The sequence below is a fragment of the Carassius carassius genome, chromosome 19 (assembly GCF_963082965.1).
Source record: "Carassius carassius chromosome 19, fCarCar2.1, whole genome shotgun sequence".
NCBI classification, from domain to species: domain Eukaryota; kingdom Metazoa; phylum Chordata; class Actinopteri; order Cypriniformes; family Cyprinidae; genus Carassius; species Carassius carassius.
The window spans coordinates 23,699,304-23,720,914 of record NC_081773.1 but is presented as its reverse complement, the minus strand read 5'-3'; the positions used below and the strand labels follow the sequence as shown (position 1 = coordinate 23,720,914).

At 35.2% G+C, this 21,611-nt stretch overlaps 2 protein-coding genes and 1 long non-coding RNA gene across 6 annotated transcripts in view; 1 reads left to right on the top strand and 2 right to left on the bottom strand.

Annotated features, from left to right (window-relative positions):
• Nucleotides 1-6,474, bottom strand: part of cps1 (carbamoyl-phosphate synthase 1, mitochondrial) — a 38,479-nt gene extending 32,005 nt beyond the window's left edge. Inside the window, exons 1-16 of one of the 3 annotated variants that reach the window (XM_059500416.1) lie at nt 6,246-6,474; nt 5,982-6,103; nt 5,484-5,628; nt 4,356-4,445; nt 4,222-4,278; nt 4,041-4,133; nt 3,875-3,964; nt 3,667-3,795; nt 3,221-3,327; nt 2,914-3,055; nt 2,143-2,220; nt 1,875-1,973; nt 1,692-1,787; nt 591-780; nt 346-503; nt 81-209 (exon numbers count right to left, since the gene is read on the bottom strand). In XM_059500416.1, coding sequence (XP_059356399.1) covers nt 81-209; nt 346-503; nt 591-780; nt 1,692-1,787; nt 1,875-1,973; nt 2,143-2,220; nt 2,914-3,055; nt 3,221-3,327; nt 3,667-3,795; nt 3,875-3,964; nt 4,041-4,133; nt 4,222-4,278; nt 4,356-4,445; nt 5,484-5,628; nt 5,982-6,103; nt 6,246-6,338 — 1,818 coding nt within the window. In that variant the 5' untranslated portion in view covers nt 6,339-6,474. The remainder of the gene's footprint in view (nt 1-80; nt 210-345; nt 504-590; nt 781-1,691; nt 1,788-1,874; nt 1,974-2,142; nt 2,221-2,913; nt 3,056-3,220; nt 3,328-3,666; nt 3,796-3,874; nt 3,965-4,040; nt 4,134-4,221; nt 4,279-4,355; nt 4,446-5,483; nt 5,629-5,981; nt 6,104-6,245) is intronic. The other 2 variants (XM_059500418.1, XM_059500417.1) reach the window with 2 other exon arrangements.
• Nucleotides 6,475-12,838: 6,364 nt separating this feature from the next.
• LOC132095429 (uncharacterized) lies at nt 12,839-17,233 on the bottom strand. 2 transcript variants are annotated; one of them, XR_009422444.1, is made up of 3 exons: nt 17,079-17,233; nt 13,187-13,372; nt 12,839-13,104 (listed from the first exon to the last, which is right to left on the bottom strand). It is a non-coding gene; the product is annotated as an uncharacterized LOC132095429 (long non-coding RNA). The 2 variants fall into 2 exon arrangements; XR_009422445.1 differs by lacking the exon at nt 17,079-17,233 and adding an exon at nt 16,082-16,192.
• LOC132095428 (myosin, light chain 1, alkali; skeletal, fast) lies at nt 16,083-20,932 on the top strand. Its single transcript, XM_059500415.1, has 6 exons — nt 16,083-16,290; nt 17,392-17,419; nt 19,096-19,239; nt 19,466-19,639; nt 20,238-20,315; nt 20,442-20,932. Exons 1-6 carry the CDS (start codon nt 16,162-16,164, stop codon nt 20,468-20,470), a joined length of 582 nt encoding a protein of 193 aa, XP_059356398.1. The 5' UTR covers nt 16,083-16,161; the 3' UTR covers nt 20,471-20,932.
• Nucleotides 20,933-21,611: the final 679 nt, after the last annotated feature.

Genomic DNA, 21,611 nt, shown 5'->3' with positions numbered 1-21,611 from the left:
GCAGATAACTTTTAAATTCAGAGCACAAGCATTAATGAAATATATTAACATCATGTTATTTCATGTTTTACGGAGCTTACCTTGCGAGCAGTGTCCTCTAGCTTCTCTTTACTAGCACACAGGCCTGAGCCAAGGCCACCCAGGGCATAAGCTGATCTCAACATGACAGGGTAGCCAATCTCATCTGCTGCCTTCAAGGCATCTGCCACCTTCCAAACAAAAACGGTCATCAGTACGTTTACCAACAAAAATCTTTTCAAACAGTGTCAAACGTAGTATCTAAAGTGAAAGGTTTTTGGAATCACAACTTTGAGCAGTGACACATTTAGCAAATATCCATCTCACTGTTTTAACAGCAATACTGGGAGCTATTTTTTCATTGATCCCCATTAGTTTATCTGAAAAGAGTTGCCGGTCCTCAGTGGCCATGATGGACTCCACAGGTGTGCCCAAAACTTGCACTCCATATTTCTGCAGAACGCCACTCTGAAAGAGCTCCACCCCTGACACAATGGAAAGGAGCATAATGCACCATCAATCAAGCCTTTCAGTGTTGGTGAATTTGGTAAAGTTTGATGCTGAATGCCTACCGCAGTTGAGAGCCGTCTGTCCTCCCATGGAGAGCAGAATGCCATCGGGTCGCTCTATCTTGATCACCTCTGTTACAAACTCAGGAGTGATGGGCAGGAAGTACACAGAGTCTGCCTGCTTGGTGCCAACCTCATTAGTCTGTACCGAGGCAATGTTGGGGTTAATCAGCACAGTTTGTAGGTTTTCCTCCTGTAGACAGAAACAAGAATTAAGAAACACTGCTGTGAGCAAGAACACCTGTACTGTGGCTTCAAGTAGGGCAGTGGTTCTCGAACTGTGGAACCAGATATGATTGACTGTGGAAAATGTACAAATCTTTTCTGGAAAATGTTACAATAAAAAAAATATATATAATAATAATATTAACAACAAACAACCCTTAAAATATTTGAAAAAAATAAACTAGGCTACAAATACTAGAAATATTCTTAAAAAAATGTACTGAATTAAAGCCGAAACTAAATAAAATATATTTAAATTACATGAAGAATCTAATGTAGGAATTTTGCCATGGAAACTAATTGAAAAGTTTAATTACTAAAACTGCTAAAACAAAAACAAAAGTAATAAAAATTCATTTGCACTGAAGCAAAATCTAATAAAAGTGACAAAAGCACACAGCAAAATGACTAAAACTGAAAGTAAAAATAAAATGAAAATATAAAAATAAAGGAAAAAATTACTAAACACTTCATTAGTATATAAATAATACTAAAGTAACACTGACAAAGACTCATCAAAAGACCAACAACAGTCTCGAAAGAGAGATTTCAAAACAAAAAATAATAATAATAATAATATGGCATTATGTGTATGTTACTAACAGGCCTTAAGGCTGCCCTGCTGTTTTGTTGTGGATGCTGATATGCTAGTATCCCAGCTAGCTTTACCAGCAAGCATTTTTGATGATGAACAACTCATCTAAGGATAGCAAAGCAGTAACAGACTAGCACTCACTAGCTTACTATACACCATCTTGAACCTGATGAATCTTCAACAAAATGTGCTCAAAAAGACTGTATTTGCTGCTAATGGTCCGAAAAGGATTGAACTAGGTTATTGAAAATGCACAACTAGCAGAGATTAACAAAACTTCTCACCTTCATAGCTTTAACAGCCTGGGATCCTGAGTAGTCAAACTCTCCTGCCTGACCGATGGACAGACCTCCAGATCCCAGCACCAACACCTTAGACACCTGGGAAAAACAACAAACAAGTACCAGTATCTATACTCAACACCATGCAGACAGGACTTCCAACTTTATGTAGTATGTCTCCCCCACCTGGATTCTCTGAGGAACAGCAGGTTTCTTTGGCATCACAGATGCAATGCTCCCCTCCTTCCCATTACTTATCAGAGAGATGAAAGCATCAAACAGGAACTATGAAAGATAATTGAAGAAAGTGCTCAAGTACACTGGTTGGTTTTTATTAATGAAATAACCAGAAATAACCTACAGAGGATTCAACACAACATGATCAAGAGAGAACATTCAGCCATGAAAAACAAAAGATCAGACTCTTCACGATCCTCTGACAGTGCTGCAGTACCTCTGTGTCTGTGGGTCCTCCTTTGGCCTCGGGGTGGAACTGAGCTGTGAACACTGGCTTGGTATTATGCATAATGCCCTGAAAAAGAAAACAGATTCCACTAAAAATAAAACAAAGCTTTTTGCACACATAAAGGTTTGTTAGGGGCATGTTACTTTAGCAGCAAAATGCATTACTAAAAATCCTTCCTAGCTCTTGAAATTAATTTTTCACCAGGCAGTCACAGTTCAAGCAAAAGTTCACTCAACAATGAAAAACGTTTCATTACTTATGAGAAGTAAGTAGTTTTTTGGAGCCTGACAGACAGAGTCCCCTCTGGGAAGTCGTGGCCTAATGGTTAGAGAGTCGGACTTGCAATTGAAAGGTTGTGAGTTCGAATCTTGGGCCGGCAGGAATTGTAGGTGGGGGGAGTGCATGTACAGTTCTATCTCCACCTTCAATACCATGACTTGGTTGCCCTTGAGCAAGGCACTGAACCCCCAACTGCTCCCCGGGTGCTGCAGCATAAATGGCTGTCCACTACTACGTGTGTGTGTTCACTGCTCTGTGTGTGTGCACTTTGGATGGGTTAAATGCAGAGCATAAATTCTGAGTATGGGTCACCATACTTGGCTGAATGTCACTTCACTTTCTTTCACTGTCACTTTACTGACATTATATTAAAAAAAAGCCAACCCAAAAATCTACATTTTCACCCATATTCCATGGAAGTGAGAAAGTCATACAGGTTTAGAATGACATAAGGGTGGTTAAAAAAAATGACATCCAGACCTCATTGGTTCCATCATTTGCATTGATGAAGAGAGGACTCCAGCCTGGAGGAAGGGACTCGCTGTCTATGCCATACCCATGATTCTGAGCTGTGATGAAAGCTTGGCCCGTCATCACGTTCACAACTGGCTGGTTTTGCCCCCTGTACAAAATGAGAACACATTTTTTATTAGTCTAAGGACATAAATGACAAAAGTTCTGTCAGAATCATTTTTCATTGTATTTCATTCCCAAACCCACAAATTTGACATATAATCAGTAAATTATGGTGTATTTACCATAAAATATGTTGTATAATAATTTGTACCTGTTTCCCATTGGTAGTTTATAAGACTGTGCACCAGCTGCAAGAGCTGTGATTTGATTCCCCATACAAATACCAAACACTGGCTGAGGACAGTCACTTTCCAGCACCTGATGGTTATTATGACGGCAGGATGAAAGATAAACATACATTAGTGTGACAATGTTTTTTTTTTTTCAAATATCCATATTAGTTAGTGCGGCTGAATTTAATCTTTTTTCATTTGTTTTTCAATTTAAATAATATTCAGTGTGAGCTGTTGTTCACAATCACAACCCACTTTACTTCTGTAATATGACATAAAAAAATGGACTATTGGTTGCCAGTATGACTTAACTGATGTCAGCAGTAACTGTCATTTTCAGATGAAAGATGTTTTATTTTATTTTTAAATTACATGCACAGATGAATTGGTCAACATAAAAACAATGCTATCTTTCATTCTGTACCTGGCGAACATTTTGAATCAGGGTCTTTGCCAGTGAAGGATCTCCTGGGCCGTTGGAGATGAAGAGACCGTCATATTCCAGACTCATCAGGTCTTGGTCCCATGGCACTAAATGGACTTCTGCTCCACGCTAGGATATAAAAATGAAAAGTCTTGAAATATTGCCTGTTGCTTCCACCTCTTTCTAGCAGGAGACCACAATTCCTTACCTTGACAAGTAGTCTTATAATGTTGTGCTTGATTCCACAATCAACAGCAACCACTTTGACAGGATTGCCTTTCCCAAACACTTGAATATCCTTAAAGCAAGAAAAGCCATGGTGAACACTCACTGAAAATGTAATGCACAGCAAATTGACCAAGCATGCTGGTTACCTTGGTTGAGACCTCAGCAACGAGATTTCTCTGGTTTGGGTCTGTGATCTCCACCGGCTGACCATCAAATTCAATCTTCCCCAAAACGGTACCCTTATTAGAAGAAAAACAATAGGAACCTTCAGAATGCATTTAAAGCATCATTCTGGACAAACTGCATATTTCAAAGTAGTATCCTGACCTTGTCTCTAATGATCTTTGTTAGCATCCTGGTATCTATTCCAAAAAGAGCTGGCACCTGCAAGCACAGGGAAAATATATGCTTTAAATACTTACTGTGGAAGTGAGTCGAAATTAGAATATATGGAAACCCACCTTTTCCTCTTGAAGCCACTGTGCCAGTGATTTGACAGAGTTCCAGTGACTGTACTCAGAACTGTAGTCCTGAACCAGCAGTCCTGACACCTTGCAGCAACAAAATATATAGAAAGATAAGGGTTGAATCAAAGTAATTTTATTCTATGGTCTTTGGTTGAATATACACTAATATTTTTCATTAAATTTTTAAAAGAAGTCTAAAAGTCGCAAAGGCTAAAATTATGTAATCAAAAATACAAACCTGTGATAAAGTATTACAAAATACAAAAATATTCTCAGCTCTTTTCAACATTAATAATAATGATGATAATAATAACAACAAACGTTTTTTTTTTTTTTGTAGAAAATAAGATTGTTAAAAGGATTTCTGAAGGATTGTGTGGCTGGAGTAAGCATGCCAAACAATTTGTTTGAAAGTCAGCTTTGATTGTTTCTAATAAACTGTTTAACTGCTCCCCCAAGTGGATATTAAATTATGTTGTGGGATAATTAAATATATTCTTAATAAACTACAAACATAAAATGATATACATTTATTTTGTTCTCACATTCTCTCTTGTAACTCCTCACTCACAGTGGCACAGATGACTGAATGGCTCATTATGCAGCTCATTATGCGGCCCTTTGTCTTCTCAGGTGTAAATCACAATGATATTCATGGTAGTTGACGCCTACTCGCATATGACTTTTACCAACAAAAAGTGTCTTAGAAAATTTAAATCAATATATTGTTTTCTGTGAGTGAGTAAACAAGATGATTTTCACATCATTTAGAAAGAAAAATTCTAGGCTACAAGCTCCAGTTCTCAAAAATCCCGGGAACCATTGTTCTTTATGTGTTTTATTGCCTTATTCAAGCGTTTTAACATTTTTAGTTTTTCACTAACCACGCATAATATTTTTTTTCTCAGAAACACAATCATGTACATACATGCATTTCACATATTATTACAGCCCAGTTTGTGCTGATTACAGTGAGATTAGTCTTTACCCATTTAGATATTTATAAGAAACTGAAAAAAGCACAAATGTCAAGGCATGACAAAACTTCTCCAGGCCCCAAAAATACCCTTAGACTCCAGAGGGTTAATCTACAATTACAATTTATCTTTTCATTGCTAGTACCTGAATGCGATCTGACTCCACATTTTTCTTCAATCCCAGCTCATCCAGTTGCTGTGTATTGGGAACACCGTAGTTTCCAACAATGGGGTAGGTGAGGGTCAGGATCTGCCCTCTGTAACTGGGGTCTGTCAGAGCCTCAGGATAGCTGGATATCATACACAAACTTTAAGACCATACTTTTTGTATTAAAAGCTAAAATGATCATCTCAAAACTACAAAAGGAAACTGGAAATAATGACTTGACAAACCAAATAAATGAAGCATTTAGGTGTTATGAAGCTAAGACTTTTGGGAAGAGATTTTAAGTTTGAAAACTATGTGGCTGCAAGAGGGTTCTGGATGGCTGGTAGCCCGATGTCAGGCTGAAAGTCTTGAAAGATTTAGGAGGAGTTACAGCTTAAAATGTTTTTAGATTATTGTTGCCAGTGATTTGACATCAGGGAAGTTATTTATTTTGCCAAAACACTATGACCATATCAAGAGACGGTCCCTTCTTACCCAACTAGTCCAGTGTTGAAGACCAGCTCTCCAGCTGCAGACTGATCATGGCCGAATGAGTAGCCTTTCATCTTTGTACCATCTTCAAGCACCAAGTGCGCAGTCTGAGCCTGGAATGCAGACTGTATTTAAAGCAAAGAAAGTGTGGATTCATGATACACAACAAGCAAATGTAAGGCAGATTTCCCGCATTTCTGACTGTCAGTTTTTCCACAAAGCTTAGTTTACCTCGTATCACTCAACCAATTAACTCAGTTAACACACCTTAATGCTGAGCAATCTTGTCGATGTTCTCCAGTTGCGCCATCCCAGCTTCAAAGATCTGGCAACTCCACAGACTGTTAAGATTTTTGACATATTCTGTCCAGAAGTTTTCTTTTCTCCTTATTAATATGCGCTATTGTCAAAATGCCTGTGAATATCAACTTTGAAAAGGTATATTTCCATTCACCGTTGAATGCAGCGCGCTCTGCTCACCTGCTGCCGCTGTGAGTGAAGTTGTAAACCAGCTCTGGAGCGCGAGAGAGTGTCTCATCGCTTAATCAACGCGCTGTGCTCTGATTGGCCAGTTTGACTTCGATGGCTGAAGACGATAATCAGCGTTTTAAATCTGTAAATCATGTTTAGGCCTCCATATAAAAAAATATTAAATAATACACATCTCTACTTTTAAGATATATTCGATGAAAACTTGAAACTAAAACGAAAACCTTTCAAACTATCTATTTTGCTTAACTGAAAATTTAAATACTAATATTTATAAAAACAAAAAAAAATCATACTCATCTAATAGAAGTAACAAACATAACAAATCAATAAAACTAAAAGGAAAACTGAAAATATAAAAATTAAAGCTAATTCAAAATATTAATAAATACTGTAATAGTAAATACAAAAATAATAATGATTAATATCACTGAATAAGTTTTATTATGGTAGCTGCATGGCATCATTTATAGTAAGTTTATTTGATAATAACATCTATTAACCCTTGTGTGGTCTTCAGTCACTTCTGACCAGAGAATTTTACATATTTTTTTTTTTTTTTTCATAGCTTCACCAGAATGGTACGAAACTTGGTGACTTTTATGGCACTTAGTATGTGAACACACAAAAATCTTAAAAATAAATAAATAAACAAATAAAAATTGAGGGCATGATTCGATAAAGCTAAGTGGTCATAAAAAAATAGTCACACAGATGGTATTGATCAAAAATTACTAACCATATTAATTTAATGGGAAATGATAGGAAATTAAATTGCACAGCATCGAAGGGATGAAACTTAAAAACATCTAGATGGTAAAATCAACACACCAACTCACACATGGCTGAACACACACTTGTACACGCACACACCTGAACTTGTGTGACTGTAACACTAAAATCTATAGCTACAATGCAGTAAAAATGGACCACAAGCAAAGGGTTAAACTCCAAAACCTCAAGAGTGTAAAACAGATACATCTACTCACACACACTTACTTAAACACACCCAGAGAAACACACATACAGAATTATAAATACTCAAATGGATTGGTATGGCTATAACCATACAGCCAAAAGAGTCAGAAGACTGAAATAAGAGGTTAAAATCAGATCAGACCCAGAAGGATTAAGCTCTGATAAAACATAACTATTAATTTTAGTTTAAAATGCTTTCTGTATTCATGTTGGAATGTAGTAATAATAATGCAAAAACCTACACTTCAAATCAACATTTAAAACAAAAAAACTTTGACAAAAAGTAGTCTTTAAGAATACTTTAATATACATTCAAACCCACAACCTAATAAATGTGAATAATTATGTATAAAAACAACTACGGAATTCACAAGCCTCTCTATAGAGTCCTATTTAGGAATTTAGTGGTTGCATTACAGTTTTTTTTTTTTTACTTAAATCAGGAGGTGTTATTCTGCCTTTCAAATTGTGGATTTTGAAGGATTAGTCTCTATTTTGATCTGAAATACTGCATTGATTGAAAAATAGTTTTTACAAATTAGAAAAACAAATACTATTTTCAATAGGAAAAAAAATCGATCATAATATTGCATAAATATTAATTAGTGCAACAAAATGATCTCAAAATACAAAATAAAAATATTATTGAACAAAAATATATTAGATTGATTTTACTAAAGAAAAAAAAAGGTACATTTCAGGTGTCCGGTCACTTTTGACCACAAAGTCCATGAGTGTGACTCCCAAATGAGGAGCTATTACCAAAAATTGTAGCCTAATAGTAATAATACAATAATAGTAATGTAATTGTAATTATAAAATACATTTTGTTTTAAAGTGCAATTTCACTATCACTTCAATCATTTGTTGTGTCATTGTACAACTTTGAAACATTTCATTAATGCAATAAGTTGTATTTATCCACAGAGAGAAGTATAAAGGAAAAGGGTATGTAATATGGCAACATCACATCATAAGTCTAAAGCAATGACCCAGCCAATAAATGCATCTTCACTGAATTACACTCAGTGAAATAAAGGTGCTTAAAAGGTTCTTCACAGCGATGCCATAGAAGAACCATTTTTGGTTCCACAAAGAACCATTCAGTCAAAGGTTAAAGAATCATCTCTTTCTTACCTATTTATAATCTGAAAAACCTTCTTTCGCCACAAAGAACCTTTTGTGAAACAAAAAGGTTCTTCAAATGTTAAAGGTTCTTGATGGAACCATTTAAAAAAAAAAAAAAGCATTGTAAAGCATCTTTATTTTTAAGAGTGTATGAATATGACATTTACATGTTTTTAACATAAAAACCTTCCATCAGTTTAAGTGCTTGTGCAAATCACAGGCTAAAGTAAATGTCATATGTTCTTATATTTAGGATGTTTAAAAGAATGCTGTAATAAGCCTACTAAAGGAGATGAACACAGATTTCTGATGAAACTACAGTACTCCCAAACCATTCATTCACATTTGCAACTCAGATCCACAGTGTGCGACAGTGAGCAAATCCCTGCTCTTTTCCTCTCTTTCTGACAATAGCAGGAGCCCCTATCAGGGGATTAATGCTAGTGCAGGACTTTTGCTGAGCATGCTGGGAGGGCTCAGTGCCAAGGCCGCCACTCTGGTGGATTCAGCAGTCTGTCAGAACCACACATAATGTGTGGCACCATTCAGCAAAGATACAGACCTCAGACAGGAACAATATACATCAACTCTGTGTGAATTAAATGACCCCTGAGCTAACATGTGGAGGTCATAGGTTGTAAGCAGTGATTACCTGACCACAAACTAGACCATGGTAGAATATGTGAGTGTAGCACACCCCATATTAAAATCATGTAACTGATCCTACAAAAGTTTTTATTAGTTATGTTATAGTATATGTATGTAATTCATGCACATTTGTAAACTCTTTAAAATTAGCCTACAAAACTTCAACAATTTATTATATTGTTATATTCTGAATATTATTATATACAAAATAATTTATGTGTATAGGTGATTTGCTTACTATACTCAAGTCCAAAAGAGGGCCTCTCAATCACATGTTCACATTTTGCAAAAATACTATCTGTGTTAAGTTCTGGTTGAGTTTGTATATTTGTGTAATTGTTGTGGCCAATATTTAGAGGTATGTGTTATATAACATTTACTTTATGTGTTTTGGATGGGCATGTATTTTAGGGTATAAATGGGAAATTGTAATAAAAGTATATGGAATAATAAATGCTAATAATATATGGAAACATAATATATTGAAATATTTGCATTTTATATGTTACTTATAAAATAAGCTACTTTTTTAATAGCATTAATGGCATGGTCATTATAGTAAACCACATTAAAACAAAAACCTTAAAAAAATGTAAGTAAAATATTAACTGAATTAAAATAAAACATGTGATTTTTTCAGCTATATATATATAAATACAGTACAGACCAAAAGTTTGGAAACATTACTATTTTTAATGTTTTTGAAAGAAGTTTCTTCTGCTCATCAAGCCTGCATTTATTTGATCAAAAATACAGAAAAAAAATTATATATATATATATATATATATATATATATATATATATATATATATATATATATATATATATATATATATATATATATGTATATATATATATATATATATATATGTATATATATATATATATATATATATGTATATATATATATATATATATATATGTATATATATATATATATACTATAATAAAAAAATATTTAAAATAAATAAATAAAACAAATGACAAAAATTGATATAATTTACTAAAACTACAACAAATTACTAAAACTTTCACTAAAATTTAAATGAATAAATAAATAAATAAATAAATAAATAAAAATAAAACAGCCACACTTTACTTTAAGGTGTCCTTGTAACAGTGTAATCATACAGTTAAATACTAAGTTATATTAATCAACTACATGTACTTACTATATGGTTAGGGTTAGGATTAGGGTTTGATTTAGGGTTATGTGCATGTAATTATGCATATATATATATATATTTTTTTTACTATAATAGTAAGTACATGTAACGTGTAACACATTAATTGTAGGACACATTAAAATAAAGTGTTACCTAAAAAAACTGATTCAAAATATTTAGAAAAATATATAAAATAATACTATTTTCAATTGTACTAAAATAACACTTGTCAGTGAAGAAATATGCTTTTTGCCAACATAATGTTATAGTAACAGCTTCTACCAGCAGGGGCTTCGCAGTAGAAAATAACAAGCCAAACTCTGATCTATTGTTTTATGCTGTTTACTGCCCTCTAGTTGTCATCCTATGAAAACTCATCTTCTGTTGATATTCCGTGAGACAAATCTAATGTGACGATTAAACTGAGCCAGTAAAAACCCTCAAGATAAAGAAAATGGTATTATAATTAAGTTCCTCGTAATTTAAATATGTAAAGATACTTTGAAGTCATAAAGCGCAGTTCATTAATTCCGCATTGTGCTTCAGTATCAGTGTTATGTATCTTAAATAGCCATATGTTATGGGATCAAATTATCATGTTTACATTAACTAATTATCCTGCAAAATGATCCCTGTGTCTACAGTACACGAGAAGCTGAATGGAGAGAACATCCCTGTCTGCAATATTTCTGTGCTCCTTTTCTATTCTAAGAGCCTGGTGATATTATAAGACAGAAATTGATAAGTGATTAGAGGGTATGGGGGTGCTTCAGAAATGCATAGCTTTCTAATACAGCTCAGCTCTGGATCCTCACACTCTATTGGCGTCTTAACAAATACGGTGTTTCTCCTTCTGGATTTTGGCTGGGATCCCATTTGCTGTTTTCAAAGATCCCCAACCATATACAAGGGTCTGAAAATAATCAAGGCCATGTTGGTCTCTATGTAAATGCTCATTAGGCATGCCTCTCTTCTTTGGATGACAAAAAGAAACAAATTACCATTTTTCAATATTGAAATTGAATTTTAAATTAATAATGCCTTTGAAGATTTCAGGAACTCTTATAAATAAATAATAAATACATGAATAGTTTGTCGTTTGCATTTATTTATTATTTAGATTTATGGATGAGTTTGGGGTCATTGTTGAAGAGTACATGCTGAAGAGTTTATGTGCATCTCAGGATATATAGCTGCACAAGAACATTCTAGCAGCCTCCAGAATATGCAAATGATCACTTTGTATTTAATTCCATCTCAACACTTGAACCAGGAGTGATGGGCAGGCCTCTTTAATGACGCTCATGTGCTTGTGACTTCAGTAATTCCAAGGAACTGTAATAGGTATTCTTTTACAGAACGGGCTGCTTGGACACCACCCTCACTGGGGGTTACAGCCACTTTCCAGAGCTGTGTGTGCTTTGTTTAGCTGTACCCTTTATAATCTGTCTGAGATGGCTTTAAGGGATAGGCAGGTGACGCTGAATCAACCCCCTTAAGGAGTTGTGGCCCACCCTCAGAGAGATCCCAAGAAAACTTTGCACCTCTTCAGAAAGGGCTATAAATAGGGCCCATCTGTCCAGGGGCTAAATTACAAACCCATTCCTTATGGAATTAGTAAGGAGTCCAGGAGTGGCACTGTTAGTTATGGGGGGCTCACATCAGAATCACTGAGGTCTGAACTATGCAGAATCTGTGACCTCCAAGTCAGAATGCTTCTGTTACTCTGCCTGGAGGTTATCTGAAAATAACAGCACTCACTTCCCGCTCTATTCTTAAGACAGCAGCACCACGTTTCCTTCACCAGAATGCAGTTTGTCCTTTAAGATCTCTTTAATTTTGGAGTCATATAATGAGGTAAATACTGTTTTCACACTATTTTATATGCAGGATTTGAGAAAATGTCCACAAATGGATACTTGGATACCCAAATGAGTCATACGAGGGGCAGGAGTGCTTTTCAGGGGAGTATTAAAGGCCCCAATTCAGATGTACTTCCAACACTCTCACGACCAATTTGTACATATTTTACGAGTGAGGTCGTATGATTTTTCTAAACCCGAGTGACAGGTAGATTTAGGGGCGGGGTTAGGTGTAGGTAATTCGTACAAATTCATACAAATTGTGCAACTCGTAAAATACGTGCGATTTAGCACAAATCGTATGAATTTGTACGAATGAGGTCTATCATTTTAATAATTTATCATTTTAATGAGGTTTTTTAGTTTAAATATTGCATTTAGATATTGCACATAAATTCTATTACACAATGTCTCTGAAACATATGCTGTATCTATGAGCCTGGGAGAAGAAACACATTAGTTAAAAACAGCTAGAGGAGCTGTTCTTGAAAAAAGTGACCCATATCTATGTCTCTTAATGTTATAAGAGACCAATGACTAATGCCTCAAATAGTTTTTCAATATATTTAGACACAGGAAAGACACACTGTACTAATCACTTTCACTTTATGAGTCATTTTAGTCATAGTTACAACTTAAACTTAAGACAGGGTTAAAAATTTACCCCACCAAAATGTTTCCAAACAAAATAAGCAGCATGTTGTTTATCAGCTAGAAAACATATGTTATCGAAGAAAAAAACATGGTAATTTCCTGGAGGAGTGTTTCACCGTAAGACCTTTTCACCTCTCCTTGGATTGCCTGTCTTCTCCCTCATGGTTGGCACATCTTCCCTGTTGCGCTCCAGAAAATATACTAAATTAATCCGGAGATGTGCGTCACTTTTACATGACAACCTGCAGGCTTTTAACTGTAGGATGGGCGTAAGCTCGCTTACCTCATTAGCATAGCTTGTGAAGTTTGAGGAGAGTCAGAAGGGGGGGATGTTTTCATATCTGAGTTGGAGTAGCATGTTTATGATGAAGGGGCTTAATATTGAAGCTTCACAGATGTTTGGAGAGTTCTATCTTGGGTTGCAGTGGAAAACAGGATATTCTTTTGCAGATCACATGATTCATCCTCACTGAAAACATACGATTGAATGACGTAAAACAGGCACAGGTGTTTATACTATTGGTTTACAGTATGTTGTTTCATTTTACTATGCTTCAGTTCATACATTTAAACATTAAAGTGATAGTCCTCCCCATAATGAATATTATGTTATAATTTACTCAGCCTCATGTTATTCCAAACCTGTATGAGTTTCTTTCGTCTTTTTTTTTGGTCACCAAGTAAGTTAGAGTTTCAGTCCCCACAGACTTTCACCATATTTTTGACTGTACAAATGATTTTGAAAAAAAAGATTTTGTTGGTAACAAAGCAGTTGAAGTAAAGAGGAACTTAAAGTGTTCAAAATGTCTTCTTTAGTGTTTCACAGAAGAAAGTAAATCATACAGGTTTGTAATAAGGCCAAAAATGTATGGTATGCCAAACCTAATGCATACTAGAGAAGTTATCTTGGGACGTCTTGCGTCTTCCTTCTATCAAACTTATTGACTCCTCCCCATCCCAACAACCATACCAAATAACCAAATACCAAATAATAATAAAAGGAGGCTAAAAGTGAATTAGGTGCTAAAATCATTAAGAGGGAGAGGGGGTTGTTGTTTCTGGTGGGCAGGTAGATGGGGGCAGGTTTTATAGAAGGTGCTTCTAGATGGCAGGAGTGAACCCTGATGACAGATGAGGGACTACAACTGAAAGAGGGTCAGAGAAAGCGGGTCCAAAGGGAAAGCAGGGGGTCGAGAAGGGTGAATGAATATCTCCAGTCTCTGCATTACTGGCCCCCCTCTGGGGGTGGGGAAAAGGTCCTGCAAGACATATTTAGACAGGAGAGAGGGGATAAAACTCACTCTGTGCACTCTGAGGGGTAATGGGCATCAGCAGCTGAGGCCTCCTTAAGACTTCCAGACTCCACTAACTCCCTTTCCCAAGAGTCCAGGCTGAGATGAACAAAGACATTTACTCACTCATTGTCACTATCAGCTTTCATTCACTTCACAGTTTGATTTCTCTCTGGCTCTCTGTATCATTTCTCAAACTGTCTGCACTTTGATCACACTCTTCCATGTATAACATGATGACAGACACTGATGATTTTGGATACTGGAAGAGTTCCACTATTTCACAAACATCTTTCTCTGCTCAGACGACTCATAACTGAGAAAGAAAAACCCTGGGCTTTGAGAACATAGAAGTCTGTTGAAACACAGTTTGCATTCTGTGCATGAGATTTTTTTATTTTCCATTTTATTTTAATTTTTACCTTAAATGTATTTTTTTAAATATTTTAATTATAGTCGTTTCAAACATTATAGATTGAAATGTGATCTGAACAAAGCCATGCAATAGATTTACATCACCAGTTAAAGTTTAGACCTAGGTCTACTTATTTAGTTTTTAACCATTTTCCATAATAAGAGTGGAAAATGGAACAAAAATACCACACAAAGCAGTGAAAATTTTTACAAAATATACATGATATAATAGAACAATATTATCCCAAAAAATGGAAGTATATGTAGCAACCAAAAATCAAAAGAAATTTAAACTTATCCAGTGTAGTTTATATATATTTTTTAATTGTCTCCTATTTTGCTTCTGCAAAGTAGCCACCTTTCATTCACTCTCAGCAAGGTTGTACATTTAGATGATTTATTTAGTTGAGCATTGAAGCTTTGCAGACAACGTCCTTGTTCGGTTTTTGTCAAAATGCTTTCACTGACGTAAAAACACTATGAGACTCATTTATTTTGAGGAAAGTGGTCACATTCTTGCCATGGGTCCTGGTAATTACAGCCATCAGCTGCTGGCATTTAAATGTAAAATGTATTCATATAGCAGATGCTTTAATCCAAAGCGACTTACAGTGCATTCAGGCTAACATTTTTTTACCTATCATTTGTTCCCTGGAAATCGAACCCACAACCTTTAGCGCTGCTAATGCAATGCTCTACCACTGAGCCACAGGAACATTTCCATTTTTTCAAACATTATTGTAAGCATGTTGCCATTATTAATCTTGGTTGTAGACAGTGACTCAAGCTACACTAGCTACAAATGTTTTTGTCAAATAACCTTAAAAAGGCTTCATGTGGTAACAGCTAACCCAACTCGCTAAATAAAATAAAAAAACTATTTTATTATGAGTGATTCAACCTGACCAGGAATAATAATTTATATAATAGTTAAATGTAATAAAAATACTTTATATACTGAAAGTGATTTCTGCTTAATGCACACACATACATACATACATACATACATACATACATACATACATATATATAGAGAGAGAGAGAGAGAGAGAGAGAGAGAGAGAGAGAGAGCAGGAAATTAACCTTTTTTGAAAGATACATTTCTGTTTGTTTAGTCAAGCTTCCGCCTGATGATGATGATGCGAAAAAAACTGTATACAGCGAAAAAACTACTTTCACCTCGTCTAAAGAGTCACATTAACCTCCGAGGACATGGCGCCCGCGTTACATCTCGACTGCGCACGTAAATTATCAACATTACAATCAATACCTTAAAGAAAATTCCGGGGTTGTAGTGTCCCCCTGACGTCGAAATGAAATTTACGACCCTTGGCTTTCCCTTCGCTTCGCCTCCTTCTCCATTTGGCGCGCTTGACCCCTCCCCTCTGAGACCAGCGACCCAATCCGCGCTCTTATCAGTCTGACATCAACTCTGAAGTAAATTATACGTGTATATAACCATCTATACATACTTTGAGAATGCTGAGTATCCTCCAAGCTGTGGTCCACTCCCTGTGTTGACTTCCCTCCCGGCGGACAAGTAGACTAAAAAATGGCACCAAAGAAGGACGCTAAGAAGCCTGAGCCTGCCAAGAAAGCAGAGCCTGCACCTGCCCCCGCTCCTGCGCCCGAACCCGAGGCCCCACCTAAACCCGCAGGAGTAGATCTGTCCGGTGTGAAGGTAACGACATGACATCAACCAGATAGATGTGCAGTGAAAGCTCACTCAATTTTTCCCTCAGACTTTGAAGTGAATTTATTTATTTATTTACTTACTTACTTACATAGTCACTTAGACAATTAACTTTTTTTTTTGATAGTTCAGGTCCTAAATGCTGATTGGTAAACACATGATTCCAGCTCTACCAAAATAATGTTCTGTTATTATTTACTTGTTAGGTAGCCTACATTAATTTGCATTTAATGAAGGAAAAAGTCCATTATATTTGTATTCTAAAGCCTCCCGAATCTTATTGCTTATGAAAATGTCTGAATTAAGGTTTCGTCACACTTTATAGGCTAATTGCTTTCATAATGTGTTTTACATAAGGACACGGTGTGTTTAATGCAGATTCAAATGGAGCTGTCACAAAAGTTTGAGCCATATATCTGAATTGTACAAAACCTAATTATCTGTTAAGCATATTATATCAGTTATTGGGTTAAATCATTATAAGCAGTTGCCTAAGGTTGTTCTGGGCCTGATGACTGGAGAAAATATATATTATTGGCGGACGATTCAGCATCACGGATAGTTCTGTTTTTTGTTTTATTTTCTAGTAACTACAATCAAACATAACACCCCTATTCTGATTGGTCCAGATAGCCAAAAGTGGAGTGGGTTCACATGGCCAAACATGGAGCTCCTTACTGTTCTGTAAGCAGCTGAGGGACTAAATTAAGCATGCTAAGATCTTGGACTCTCACTCTTCACTTTTCTATTAAAGCAGCTGGTTGTGAATGACTCACCTGTCATACCTCTGCTAGTGATGGATTTTCTCAGGTCCTGAAAATCATTCTGCATCTTCAGGCCATGCACATAGTCTCCCTGTTTTATGTTGTGGAAAATTCATTTGCATAACTGATTATTATTTTACAAAAGTGATATTTGCCATTCTCAATATATATTCGTTGTCTTGCATAACTACACTACATAGTTTAAAGCAGATTCAAATAGAGCTGTTAAAACACATATCATAAACACACTGATCCGTTAAGCATATTATATTATGTTTGACTTTAATGTTTGGATATAATAAAAAATACCTCTGTTTTCCTGCAGGTCGATTTCAACCAGGACCAGATGGAAGGTGAGATTTTTTTTTATAGGTTCCATGACCCTTGCTTACAAACGTGTATTGAGTTTACATGGGGTGCGGTGCTTAAAGTAATGAAGAATAGGGGGAAAATCCTGCAGAAAAGTAAATTAGTTATTGAATATCCTAACTAATTATAATTTGCCTCTAGGCAGGAAGTTAATGGCACCGCACCAGTAATATGAATTCAAATGCTTAAAACTTTTAAGTGGTTGGAAGTAAGTGACCTGTGTCAATTTCCCAAAGAGCTCTGGGATTTACTTCTGTTGTGGAATAAAGGTTAAGCAGTTCCATGCAACTTCACAGTTAATTAGCACCACTGTCCAGGCCTGCGTCTTATGTGGAGGAATGTGGTTGTTGCCCAGTGATTGGGGCTTTCAGCAGCCTGGGTGTGAGTTACTCTGCATTCAGCATTCTGGCCTCACATAGTACTGCCTTTATATGGAGGGAGTTATATTCTTGGGAGAGCATATCAATTCCAAGATGACTCTTTGAATGTCTCCCCCCAACCCTGTCACGTCTTTGGTGGCAGCTGGCTTTGTGCAGAAATCAGATGAAGCTATTAATCTTTCAGCAGATCATCTTCCAGTTAGCCAATAGAAAGCTTGCCAAGATGTCCATAGAAAAAGTGAGCACTGATTATTATTCAGTCTGCTGATTTTCATCTTAAATTTGCAGATTTCAAAACGATGTATAGGTTAAGATTAACAAGGAAAACTGGTATTTTGTAAATGCCTTTTCATTTGAGAGATCCAAATAAAACACAGTCTACAAATGCACAAAAATAAATAAATGAAAAAAAAAAAAAAGACATTTGTTGTATTTTTTAAATGGTTATAAGATGAGACTAATCTGACCAATGGCAAACAACTTTATCTTTCTATGTAAAGATTTAGAGAAAACTGAAAGTGAAAACTGATATTAAATCAGTTAAAAAAAACATTATGAAAGTTAATGGGTTTTAATGTTGTTAGGGTAGAAATGTCAAACTTAATATTCAAATTATACATTCAAATTGCCTCATAAAAGGTCATTTTCAAAAAGGCCTAACTATAAGTAATTCATATGTTGATCACCAACAGGGTTATTATAGTTAACTAAAACTAAAACCAATAAAAATATAATTGTAATAACATTTATTAACTAAAATAACTTATTAAATAAAATATGATCAAATATGTTAAAAACCTGATGTAATAATAAACTGATAATAATACATTTATAATGAAAATAATAAAAATGTAAAAAAAAAAAAATAACTACTACAAATGACAAAAACACATCAAAATTACTAAAACTTTATAAAAAATTAAAAGCATAAAATATAAAACAAAACTAAAAAATAGAAAATACAAAAAATATAGAAAAATAGCAAAGTGCAGTAACTGGACAAATAATAATAAGTAATAGCAACTTGGACTGTTTTTGACCAGTTAAAATAACTGAAAGCAGCTGACATAAATATAATATAATATAATATAATATAATATAATATAAATCAGGTGCTGTGTAATACAGTATAATTGCATAAACCAATGGTGTGACCTGTGGGCGGGATTATTGGTTTGATCAACCAATGGCAGAGAGGGATGTGTTTAGGGAACCTGTTGGAAACTAATGTGCACAGAAATGACACAATTCCCCCTTAAATAATCTCTCCACAATTCCAGATTACAGGGAGGCCTTCGGACTTTTTGACAGAGTTGGTGACAACAAAGTAGCCTACAACCAGATTGCAGATATCATGCGTGCACTGGGACAGAACCCAACCAACAAAGAGGTTACAAAGATCCTGGGCAACCCTACTGCTGATGGTAAGTGGATTCAGTTTTCCTTTTTATTTTATTTTAATTAGCTACTCCAAAAGTACCTCTAGTCAGCATTAGCACTGTCAGGGGCTTTCACCATGACATATTTCAGATTCCCATTTCTGTAACTGTAATCGGTAAAAGGCTGGTGTGGTCACAGGTGCTTGCAGTGCATGGTTTCACTACATCTGTCCCCTATGATTTCTCTCCTCACTTTTGACCCTGTTTACAGATATGGCAAACAAGAGAGTCGACTTTGAGGGTTTCCTGCCCATGCTGCAGTTTGTGGTCAACAGCCCAAACAAGGCAACATACGATGACTACGTTGAGGGTCTGCGTGTATTCGATAAGGAGGGCAACGGAACAGTAATGGGTGCTGAGCTGCGTATCGTCTTGTCAACACTGGGTAAGTGGCTAAAATGAACAGGCTGACTGGATTACCACAACAGTTCCATATTTTAACCAAGAAACACTGAATGAATTGAATCTGAAAGGAAAGTCTCTGCTTTATAATTATATTTATGTCTCAGTTGTTGTCATCCTTTTTGACCCTGATTAAAATTAATTTATATATATATATATATATATATATATATAAATATATATATATATATATATATATATAAATGTGCAGTGAATAAACCAGTTAATTTAGATTTTACCATTTTTGTGTTACCATTTTTCAGTGTAGTTGAGGACCTTTAATATCATAATACATTTTGGCAAAATTACCTCTATAGATTTCAAACCAATTTTCAGACATTTTGGACAGAATTAGGAGATTTATTTCACAATTTGTAATGTATCGTTCAACATACCTTATTTTTTCATGCTAGAAATTATTTCATTACAAAATTTCAAAGTAACGGCCTTGTCTATTCAAAATATCACAGTAATAAATATATACACATATATCAGAGTTTAAATGCATTTTTACTGACATGCATAAGTATTTCAGTCTGTGTAATCACTTGACTGACCTATTTTCCTGTCTTTTCCTACAGGTGAGAAAATGACTGAAATTGAGATCGATGCTCTCATGCAAGGCCAGGAGGATGAAAATGGCTGTGTGAACTATGAGGGTCAGTTAAAATCCATTTTTTATCTCAATGAACATTTATTAACTATGATGAAATGTTTAACAATTGACCAATTTATAGCCATACTATTGTAATTCTAATCTTATTTGATCTCTCCATTCTGAACAGCTTTCGTCAAACACATCATGTCTGTGTAAGAAGTTGGAGTTGTGAGGAAACTGAAGCGTTTCTCCAGATTCCATGATGGCAGGACATCCACACAATGTTTCCAAACCAACTCAGAAATGGATGAAAGGGACACGGGATGTTACTCATTAACAATTATTTTGTTATTTAAGTTTCCTATTTTTTTCCACTTGACTCTTTTGTCCATTCTTGGATGCCATTCATATTTTTTCCAGCTAATTTTCTTGGTGTTGTTCATGCCGGGACAAGCCTCTCCGTAACGGAATGGTTGTGAGGGGTGGGGGTGTAGGGGGGCATCATAGTTACACAAAAATACAAACCACCCCTTGACCCCTCACTGCCTGGATCACAAAATCAAAGGTGCTAAATATTCTGCTATTAATAGACTGGCTGCAAACCTCCTTCCCCTTTCCCCAGAGTCTTAATTTATTTTTTGCCTCTGTCAATTCTCATAATAAACTTTCCACAAAGTATCAGCCTTGTTGTGATTAATGTTCTCATATTCAGCACACAAGGCAGAAAGAGAATGGACAGGTAAGTGGAACAGGTAGGCCAACAAGACTGATCATTTAAATGCAGTAGCATAGCAGAAGTAGACTTTAACTTAGGGGTGCAGGGGATTTAAAGGCAACATGAAAACATATTCACTATTCATTTTAGAGGATATTCAAGAAAAAAAGGATAGAATGGGACTTGGTGGATTTTATTGATCAGGAAAAATAGGAAAGGAAAGATGTTTACAATAAGGCCAGAAATGTGTATCAAGAAAGTAAATGGAGTTAATTGATCAAAAATAAAAAATTACAAACATATCACATTTTGGCCCTGTGACCTGCATTTAGAATCCAATAAAAGCCAACCATCAATCGTTTATAGATTTGTTGTCAACAAAAGAGAAGCTTGAAGTTTTCCCTGAACAGAAGCTCAATGGTTTAAGGTTGATAAGCAAAGCCATACATTATTAATGTAATTGTAATTTTTTTTTTGTTTGACAATAAATGTGTTATAACTATAGTAAAATATTTCCTTTTTGATTTTCAATTTAATTTAAAACATAATACTTAAATTGTATTCTAAAAATTATAAAATTATTTTATTATGATTGTTATTGTAATTTTAGTATTGTTATACTATTATTAATATTATTATTGC